This window comes from Teleopsis dalmanni, chromosome 1 (genome assembly GCF_002237135.1).
Source record: "Teleopsis dalmanni isolate 2A chromosome 1, ASM223713v2, whole genome shotgun sequence".
NCBI lineage: Eukaryota > Metazoa > Arthropoda > Insecta > Diptera > Diopsidae > Teleopsis > Teleopsis dalmanni.
The window spans coordinates 233,364,481-233,375,207 of NC_051846.1; the positions used below are offsets into that span (position 1 = coordinate 233,364,481).

Here is a 10,727-nt window from a genome sequence, read left to right on the forward strand (position 1 = left end):
AGCTGCGTTTCAGCAAACATGATCCGCTCAATGATCTGAATCATCTTTGCTGAAACGATACGGATCACGTTTGAAAATAATTGGCAACGCATGAAATATGACAGTTGGGTTTGTGTACAAAATTGTTTGATTTATGTGAATAATTTTGGCGCTAAAAAAATAAGTGAGAAAATTTTGAACACAAAAAATCTAAAACTTGGAAAATAAATAAAATTTGTTGAAATGTCTGAAGTACGAAATGTAAGTTTTTATTTAGTATTTACTTAAAAACTTAAATTTAATTCTATAGTAAATAAATGGAAATTGCAGATTTTATTAGAATTATCGAGCAAAACTGACTCCTCCATTTTCTTTTTAAACACTAGTCCAAGTGTATTAAGCTCAAGGGATGAAGTGCATCCATGCTATATAGTGGAAATTTTATGGAAACGATCAATAATTGTTCCCATAAAGACTATTTGATTGGTATTTGCGCATAAAAAATACAATTGCTATATATTAATTATGTTTCATATTTTAATAGATTTGTTAATAAAATCCAATCAGCAAATACAAAATAACCGTGGTGGTCACAATTGAACGAGAGCAATGAAGGAAATTTACATATTTTTGTGGTATATGGCAAATATAAATACTTTTCGCGAATTTGGTATTTGTTTTGGCATACCAAAAGCTTCTGTATGGAGAATAATTGAAAGAACTAGTGTTTAGCTTATATCAATTGCAAAATTTCCGTTCGTGATTGACAGCACACATGTTAAAATAAATGCACCTCACCAAAGCAATTAGGCTTATTTCAAAAGGAAGCATGAATATAGCTTAAACTTGCAAGCAGTTTGCAATGGTTTTTTTATAAACGTGTATGTTGGAGAGCCTGTTTCCTTATGTATTGTTCTGTTTTAATTAAATAAATGTATTCAACTTAATGTTTATATATTCATTTCAAATTAATTGATTTTCATAAATTATCAAACAACACTTTTTTAATAATAATAAAACGTAAATAATTAAAGTAATAATTTTAATTAATTTTAATCATTTTAATTAATTTTAATCATTTTAATTTATAGTAATAGTAATAATTAAAACATTACTTCAAACAAAGAAATAAATAATAATGACATATTAAATAAATAAGTACATAAAATAAATAATAAATAAATAAAATCAATAATAAATAAATATAAATGTAGATTTGTTCATAATTTTACTACACTGTTGCATCGCATTGCCAACCTCATTTACATTAAAATACGTTCCACTTTTATCTTTTACATACATTCCACATTGAACCAGAAAGTGAACCAGATCAATTGCTGGTTCACCCCATTGTTTTTGTTTTGCATGTAAAATTGAGCGGATCATGTTTGCTGAAACACAGCTAAAGTAGTCTTAATAAAGTTGATGGTAGGAAGCATATAAGGGTTGGTGTTAGCCTCTTTTAAAATAATGCGGACCATTTTTGACAATATCAAAAAAATGAAAAATAAAATCTGCTGCTTTAATAGTTAAAGAAAATAATATCTATATAAATTAATTAAAAATAAAGAACGTCGATAATATTATTAAATGTGAAATTGAAATTATTATAATTCATTATTGCTGTTTACAAATAATTCATAATTGTTAACAATTTTTTTTACAATAAACACTATTAATAATAATTTTTATTCTGTATAAATAACTGAACTTATATTATTGATTTGCTTAAACTAAACCTGCAAAGCGAATCAAATCGGGTATTGATTCTCTGGGTACCGGAACAAACTGGCGTACGCGGAAACGAAAACGCAGATAAACTAGCCAGGAAAAAAGCAGCCAGGCCGATGATAGGGCCGGATTAGGAGAACCAGATAAATGAGAACCAGAAGAAAAAGGATTACTGGGATAATATACCAGGATTAATACAATTTAAATCACTTATTGGTACCGATAACAATAGGAGATATCAGGATTGTATAGAATTATCCTAAGAAAAACTTAGAATTATCATAGGAATCTTAATAGGACACTGTGAACCAAAATGCTACCTTACGAAACTGGGTATATATACGGATATAAACTGTAAATTCTGCGAAGAGATAAGGAATCAGCCAGACATGTGCTGTTAGAATGCTCCTCGCTAATGCACAAACGGAATAGTCTCTACGAAATGTATACCTTTACGGACGAGGCAATAAAATTTTGTAAAGTAAGTTCTGTACTATTTTTTTATTGACGCAATAGTGCTTAGAGACCTACTCAAATCCCAGAAGGGGGCACAATATCCCGATAGTTGCAGTGTCACATCTCTTAACAATAATAGGTCTGTTCCACGAGCTACTCTTAGTAACTTTGAGTAGCACTGTGTTTACACAAGTGCGTGCTGTAATTTGAAAATGCTACACAGACTTTACTCGTACATTTTATTTCAAGTAAAATTTGTGTGATGTGTGAATCAATCATTTTGGTTTAAATTTAAATTTTTTAATTGTTTATTTGCGCGGCACTGGTGTTCTCACCAGATTTTACACAAAGCTGTTCTATGAAAATCTGTATAAAAAGAGTAATTTGTCGCTTTATTTGTGTTACGCTTTTAGTTTGTATTTACTTGTGTTTTACTTGAGTTTCCTACGAGTAGCTTGTAGAACAGACCTAATAATACTAAGAATCCGACTACTCGCTTAATTTATAGATCACTAAACACCTGATGTGAATACATCAGCTGTTGCCATTCGTAACACCGGTACAATGTTGTGGCATTTGAACAAAAATGTTGAAGTTTGTACAAAAAAGTTTTAGTTATAGGTTTTACTCAATTAAGCATGCCACAGAAAAGCCAATTAAATATACACACACTATTAATTTACCAAAAACTAAATTTCCGAACCGACTGACAGCAGCAAAGCGTGTAGAAATTGAACAGCAATTGTTGGAAGTAATGCGGTTAATAAGCAACCAATAATTATTTGAAATTAATAAAATTTTTTATTAACAGACAAAATTTGCAAGTGGTTATCGGTATCAGGAGGCACACAATAAGGAACCAACTTTTGTGCTACATGATGGACCACCATATGCTAATGGCGACCTGCACATGGGTCATGCAGTTAACAAAGTTAGATAATTTCAAGTTATATCGGAATGACAATTTTTATATATATATAATTATTTTATTAAAATTAAAGATTCTTAAAGATATAACATTGCGTCAACATGCAAGCAATGGTGAGAAGGTCAACTATATACCAGGTTGGGATTGTCATGGTTTGCCTATAGAATTGAAAGCGCTGAATGCAGTAGATAATAACGTTACTAAGGACATACAAAGTGTTCGTGAAAAATGTACGTAAAGTGCAATAATATATTGTATAAAAGTAATTCTTATAAATTTTCTTCCTCACACAGCACGACAATTTGCTTTAAATGCTATTAAAAATCAAAAAACCGAATTTCGAAATTGGGGAATTCTTTCTGATTGGGATGATCCAAAAAATATATATCTAACGACAAATCCAGATTTTATAATAAATCAATTAAAATTGTTTTTGAATTTATATGAAAAAGGATTAGTGTATCGTGATTTAAAGCCGGTTTATTGGTCACCGTCTTCAAGGTAAAGAATGCCTATATTTTTTAGTTGAAATTCTATTAATTATAAAATATGTTTCCTTTTAGAAGTGCATTGGCTGAAGCTGAATTGGAATATAATCCAAATTTTGTTAGCCCGTCTGTTTATGTGCGTTTCGCTTTAACCAAATTACCGACAAATATTACCAAAATGGAAAGTAAAATACATGCTTTAGTATGGACTACAACACCGTGGACATTGCCTAGCAATCAAGCTATTTGTTATAATTCAGCATTAGAATATGCGATAGTAAAGTTGCATGATTCCAATAAAATAGATATGAGTGATTTGTACTTGATAGCAACAAATTTAATACAAGAATTTGAAGAGACCACAACATATAAGTGTGAAGTCCTACATAAAATAAAAGGTAAAATACATACATATATATATCATTATTATTGTTAAGAAGACAAGAAAAAAAACTGATGAAACTATAAATTTGATTAAGCATAAATTAGGTCTGTTCCAGGTCTGCTACTTATAGTAAAACTCGAGTAAAACACAAGTAAAGTACAAACTGAGCGCGTAATCCAAATAAAGTAGTACATTATGCTCTTTATACAGATTTTCATGGAACACTTTTGTGTAAAGTCTGGTGCGAACACCAGTGCCGCGTAAATAAACAATACAAAAATTTAAATTCAAATCAAGACAGCTGATTCACATATAAACACAAATTTTACTTAAAATAAAATGTACGAATAAAGTCTGTATAGCATTTTCAAATTTCGACAGGGATGTTACGCTCTCTCAGACGCTCTCATTTACTCGAAAATTTGATGATGGAACGCACTTGTCTATACACAGTGCTACACAAAGTTACTACTAGTAGCTCGTGGAACAGATCTAAAATAGTTTTATATTACGTTTTTCTTGATAAATATATAAAATTATTTCATTTAAAAATGTTTCCAAATTTGTGGACATTACTAGTGATCTTCCTAATAAGCTAATATAAAAAAATGGACTAAAAGGAGTGAAACTTGGTTACCACTAAATTTACTTGAAAGAAAATGTTCAAGTAAAGTTTGTGTAGCATTTTCAAATTTTGACATCATTTTCAATCATTTACTTGAAAATTTGCTGGTGGAACGCACTTGTGTATACACAGTGTTACTCAAAGTTAATACGTGTAGCTCGTGGAACAAACCTATTACCTGCACAGTTTAACACGGCTAAATATAGTTTAATCCGTTTAGAGGTTCCGTTTCAAATTTGGTAGCAGTGAATGTTTGGCACTTGTTGTCTAAAATAATGATTACTCATTTCCAAAGATCAAAGATAAAGGTTTTTTTGTCGTTTATAGATCAATATAACCTGTTATATTTATGTTGCTTTGATATTGTGTACAATATATACTGTAATATTAATTTTTCCAGAGTAGGTACAGACTTATCGGAATGTACCTATCAACATCCAATATATAAAGATCAGCAAACCTTGCCATTTTTTGCTGCAGACCATGTAAAAGATACAAAAGGTACTGGATTAGTGCATACAGCACCTGCACATGGACCAGAAGATTTTCTTGTTAGCTTAGAACATAAATTAAAAGTGGTACGTACATATTATTATTAATGTATCTAATAAAAACTTTTTTTTAAACAACTTTTATTAATAAATTATACAATTTAGCAAAACTACGTAAATGCAAATGGAGTTTATACAATGGAAGCACCAGAATTTTTGCGTGGTAAATCTGTACTGGACGAAGGTGATAAACTCGTTATTGATCATATAGCCAAAGATATAGTACATGCTAGTAAATTTACACATGCTTATCCCATTGATTGGCGTACTAAAGAGCCGGTAATAATACGTGCAAGTGAGCAATGGTTTATTAATACTGCGGAAATAAAAGATCGGGCTGTGAAGGAGGTGCGTTAATTGAATAAATTCTTTTTTTTTAGAAAACTTATGACGCAAGCAAATACATACTAATTTTTAAAATTATAATAGTAATATTTAAAATATTTCTCTTCTAGTTGGAGAAGGTTGAGATATATCCACGAGTTAATGCTGAAGCAAGTAAGAAAAATTTAACAACACAATTACTAAAGCGTCCATATTGGTGCATATCGCGTCAACGTGCTTGGGGTGTGCCTATACCAGCATTTTATAACAACGAAACAAATGAAGTTATTATAAATAGGTAAATAAAGTTTTCAGAAAAATATCAGAAAATTAATTATTTTCATTTATCTAGGGATATAATACAACATATCTGTGATATTATTCAAAAGGAGAGTAATGTTGACTTTTGGTGGTCAAAATCTGTAGATGATATTTTACCAAAAAAATTAATTAAGGATTTGAATTTACCTATTGAAAATATAACAAAAGGTTTAGATATTTTTGATATCTGGTTTGATTCTGGCAGTACTTGGTCGAGTGTTTTAAAACAACAAAAAGTGGCAGATGTCTATTTAGAGGGATATGATCAATTTACTGGTTGGTTTCAGTCGTCATTACTGACGAGTGTTGCCGCAAGGAATTGTGCTCCTTACAAGTATGAATTATTATTTATGTATAACATTATATATTATAAATGATTTTATATACTTCCAGATCAATTTTTGTGCATGGTTTTACAGTGGATGAGAAAGGTAATAAAATGTCTAAATCAATTGGAAATGTTATATCACCTAAGGAAATTACAAAAAAATATGGTGTCGATGTGTTAAGGTGATAAAAAAAATATACAATAATTTTTATAAATGTTATTAACACGTAAATTGTTGGTTTTAGATGGTGGGTTGCTTCACATGCTACACAAAATATGTCCATAATTGTCAGCGATAAAATTTTACAACAATCTGCTGAAAGTCTAAGCAAGATACGTGCTACTCTTCGGTACTTAAATGGAGTAATCAATGAAAAATCTACGACTAGTTGGGATAGTGATGATCAGTCATATTTAAATAGATACTTGTTAAGTTGCTTGGTGGATTTTGAAGAAAAGGTATGATTTTAACTGCATGATATTTAATATATGAATATTTAGAAGTAGGTAAAATCTACTTTACAAAGGAAATACCAATGAAAAAGTCAAAGAAAAAAAACAAAATGACATAAAAAAATTTTAAACTAGTAAACTACAGAAAAAATTGAAAAAAAATTTATTTCATTTATAAAAAATACTCCAAAGCTAAAAAAGGTTATATAAATATAAAACGAATATAAAATTTCCTAATATTAATTCTTAAATCAGACATTGAAACTTTTTTCACTATTAAGCAGGCTTATTTTGTATTGGTATATCCTTGTCAGAAATAGATATATTGTAAATTAGTTGTTATTTTTTTGTACATTAGTTTTGCATTTACATTAATGCTTTTTGTTTTGTTGTGCTTTTTAACACAATCAGCTCGCAACATATATAATATATATTGTTGTATAATAACAATAAAAATATTACTTTGCGAATAAATGTGTTGTGATCGCCAATGTTTAAACTATTTAATAAGATAGTTTGTTAATGCCAAAAAAAGACCCTTGAGCAGACCCTTTCTTCTTTCGGAGTTACCGTTCTATTTTGTATTATTGTACCGGAAAGTGGTAACAGTGTACGAAAACAACACGTGATCAATTTCTTAAATCATGAAACAGATTTCTAAAAAAATTTAATTTTTTATCAGTTCCCACCAAGTCAGCCAGATATATTTTTGTTGATATGCCGCGTAGACTGATAAATCGTTTTATTGCACCAATAATATATCGATGAATCTGAATCTATTTTAATATGATCAGCCTTTGATGAGAAGCAGTTGAGTATAGCTATATATGATTTATAAAGCATCCTCCATTAGATTATAAAATATGTTAGAATTTAAACTGCGAAGTCGACTCATATAATAACAAATGGTCTATTTGTGGTTACTCGCTCTCTGGATAAATTACCCAGTAGTTATGTATTGTTGGAACTAATAAACGGACTCGGACCGGCACAATAATCCATATCTAGAAATGAATTTATTATTAGAAAAAAACAAAAATATTTAAAAAATTTAAGTTGGAATTATTATAAATTTAAAATCCACAAAAATAAAATAACAGATTAAGTATTTAAATAAGGCATATTTAATGAACTAAAAATATATGACGTAAGCTATTCGGTTTAGACACTCTTGAGATATTACGGTTATTATGAATTAAAATTTTTAATTGGTAAAGTTTTCTCTGTTGTAGAGTTACGACTTTTTCCGATTAAGGTATCATCTCTCAAATATATACCTCTTTAATATACAAAACTAAATGTTTTGTATATTTTATGTAATAGTTATAAAGGCAATAATCCGATTTTGATGGTTGGGATGTAGTTTGTTTTTTATTAATTGATTGCGAAGACATATTGTTAGGTAAACTACTGCAATGTGTAAATATTTATTGTAGTTGTAGTCCTGATTGTGACATTTAATTTTCTGATTCGAGGAATGACCAGCACATTGTTGTCTATATAGATGATTGATACTGAGTCATAGACCGTTTTACTTAATTAGTTGTGACAAATAGAAAGTCACATTTATATGTTATTATGATATATAACAAACAAAAATAAATCGTTTATACAGCAGCGAATTTTTTTAAACAAATCATATTGTAATAGATTCCGCCATCTATCACAATTTTTTTTTGCGGCGCCTGTAGATTATTTTAAAAGAATGCCAGCCACATTCTGATGAAAACACAATCGCAGATGCTTTGTTGTATCGATTTAGAAATCGTACTTGGCAAAGCTGTTAAGACAGAAAGTCATTATTATGATGTAATCATCTATAAGATTTTGATTTAATCCGTAGGTAATCTGTTGTGTCGTTGAAAAGTAGATTGATAATGTTATAAAGTTTTATGAGTTCAACTTTGTGGAGAGCGATATAATTAGTACGCACCAAGGATGTGTCTTTAGAAACTTTATAACTTTCAGAAGATTTTTTACTTCAAATCACAATCCTTTATTATTTATATATTTGTATTAAGCTTTTCTTTTTGACATGTATTTTTCATTAAATAATTTTTTATATTTTTAGTGTCAAAACAGTTACAACTGCTACGAATATCATCGTGTTGTATCACACATATTGAATTTCGTTGCGAACCAAATCTCAGCCACGTACTTGCATTTAATCAAGGATCGCTTATATTGCGGTGATAATGATGAGTTAGCAAGTATTCGCTATACAGTTAGCAAATGCTACGAAATACTGTGCAAATCGTTGTGGCCAATTACGCCATTTTTGATAGAAGAAAGTTGGAGCTTTTATGGTAAGTATTGAACAGCCATTGATGTAAGTATATCAAAATATATCCTTTTTTTTATCGTTTTAGATGCTAAGAATGCATTTTATCAACAAAAAGTGCTATCGAATCCGTCATGGAGGAATGAAAACATTGAAAATGCTTTAAATACAGCTCTCAAATATAAACGTTTAATAAATCAAAAATTGAGTGATGTCAACACTTGGACTTTGGCAGTCTCAATTTTACCCACGAATGAAGAGACGTTGGAAGAATTAAATAAACTACAAATTGATATGGATACTCCTGTTAGCAGGTCAGAATTATGTGAAATTTTACAGGTTGGCAAAGTTACTTTATTATCAAGTATAGCTGAAAGTGCAAGAACGCCCGAGACTGACTTTTTGATTGACATAAAAGTTTTAGATATTATTTTATGTCCTAGATGTAGGCGGTATGCTGTTAAAGATGAGACGTGTATTTGTCAACGTTGTACAGAAGTTTTGAGTTTAAAATAAATAGCTTTAAATAATATATCTTGGTGAATTAATATAAGCTAAATCTCATTTAAAACGATTGAAAGCATTTCTTCATTGATTCAGATATTTTTCTACGTGTAGCATTATTGTCACAAATTATATTTGATTCATTATCTTCAAATTTTATAGTGGCGTTATCGTCGTTTAGTATTAGTGATACTGTATTAGATAATCGCTCCATTTTAATATTTTTGAATCCGTCTTTTGTAAGACATTTTATTATTGTATCAGAATCAAGTGTGCCATATAAAATCTTTTCCTTTTTTAATGTTTCTTCCGGTATTGGTGCTGAAGTCATTTTCCCAATTTTACTTGTTGAAGGCCCACCATTTGAGAGATCCGATTCAATGGTACAATCATAAACATTATGTACTTTATCCTTGATTTCTATGAACCCAGTCAAACTTGCTATAGAGTAACCATTTCCTACATCAAGTGGTGCTATGGCTTGCGAAACATCTGGATTTAAATAAATTCTTTCCATTTTTCGCTTCAGTGGAAGTCGAATAATGTCACCGCATTTAAACGTCATTACTTTTTTATCCTAAAAAATAAATAAATAAAAATATAATTATTTAAGTATTTGTGATTTTGTTTCTAATTATTTATTTATATTATGATGTGAAAAAAAAAATTTTAAAATTTTTAAAAATAACTTTTACAGTATGTTTGATATCAGAAAGGAATCTATTTTAAATATTGACCGAGACACCATTGTGTCAAAAAACTATCCGAAAATAAATGTCAATCAAGAAAAATTTATTATTTGAATAATATAGATCATAAATCATTACGTTATATATGCTGTAAATCTTACTGGCAAAATCTATAAAATTTCAAATTCGAGTATATTCGAACTGTGGGACATTGTCATAACTTAATTTTAACTTACTGGTTGATCTATGAATACATTTGGCGCATTTGGTAATGGTTTAACGTAGGCTTCAGGTATTACAAGCACATTAGGTTTAAGTTCCTTTATTAATTTATTCGCTTGTTGATAATTGAGTGATGTATCGATAGGACAATAAAAAGCTTTCATTGCTAAAGGCTGGAATGGTGCTAATGCTTGAATGTACGGAAAATCTGGTTCTAAATATAGAAAATGTGTAATTTAAATAATTTGTTAATATAAAAATTTTTAGTTTAATAAAAAACCTGTAAATATAATGGAATTGTTTGGATTGTTGCCCCACATCTCTATAAAATGTACCGCATCACCGAAACGTAAACTAGGATGCCCACAAAAAACGACGCAGGGCTAAAATGGGACGAAAACGATTGTGAATTAAAGATGGATTTATAAATATTTTAGTTTTATACTTGTCGAAAATCTTTGC

The 10,727-nt window shown here is 29.4% G+C and overlaps 2 protein-coding genes across 2 annotated transcripts; one reads left to right on the plus strand and one right to left on the minus strand.

Annotated features, from left to right (window-relative positions):
* The first annotated feature begins 2,688 nt into the window (after positions 1-2,688).
* Positions 2,689-9,382, plus strand: LOC119672677 (isoleucine--tRNA ligase, mitochondrial-like). The gene is made up of 13 exons (XM_038083795.1): positions 2,689-2,917; positions 2,978-3,097; positions 3,168-3,324; positions 3,388-3,595; positions 3,658-3,980; positions 4,998-5,170; positions 5,249-5,491; positions 5,599-5,765; positions 5,820-6,122; positions 6,182-6,298; positions 6,362-6,575; positions 8,641-8,875; positions 8,939-9,382. Exons 1-13 carry the CDS (start codon positions 2,753-2,755, stop codon positions 9,364-9,366), a joined length of 2,853 nt encoding a protein of 950 aa, XP_037939723.1. The 5' UTR covers positions 2,689-2,752; the 3' UTR covers positions 9,367-9,382.
* A 16-nt stretch (positions 9,383-9,398) lies between these two features.
* LOC119672678 (integrator complex subunit 9-like) lies at positions 9,399-10,721 on the minus strand. The gene is made up of 4 exons (XM_038083796.1): positions 10,711-10,721; positions 10,546-10,648; positions 10,280-10,479; positions 9,399-9,931 (listed from the first exon to the last, which is right to left on the minus strand). The coding sequence occupies exons 2-4, from the start codon at positions 10,583-10,585 to the stop codon at positions 9,416-9,418; spliced, it is 756 nt and encodes a 251-aa protein (XP_037939724.1). The 5' UTR covers positions 10,586-10,648; positions 10,711-10,721; the 3' UTR covers positions 9,399-9,415.
* Between the last annotated feature and the right edge of the window lie 6 nt (positions 10,722-10,727).

Coding starts and splice junctions, on each gene's coding strand:
- LOC119672677 (XM_038083795.1), top strand. CDS start 2,753: ATGTTGAAGTTTGTACAAAAAAGTTTTAGTTATAGGTTTTACTCAATT. Junction 6,576..8,640: donor TGGTGGATTTTGAAGAAAAG/GTATGATTTTAA, acceptor TTATATTTTTAG/TGTCAAAACAGTTACAACTG. Junction 8,876..8,938: donor AGAAAGTTGGAGCTTTTATG/GTAAGTATTGAA, acceptor TTATCGTTTTAG/ATGCTAAGAATGCATTTTAT.
- LOC119672678 (XM_038083796.1), bottom strand. CDS start 10,585: ATGTGGGGCAACAATCCAAACAATTCCATTATATTTACAG. Junction 10,480..10,545: donor CAATTCCATTATATTTACAG/GTTTTTTATTAA, acceptor TTCTATATTTAG/AACCAGATTTTCCGTACATT. Junction 9,932..10,279: donor ATGTATTCATAGATCAACCA/GTAAGTTAAAAT, acceptor TTTATTTTTTAG/GATAAAAAAGTAATGACGTT.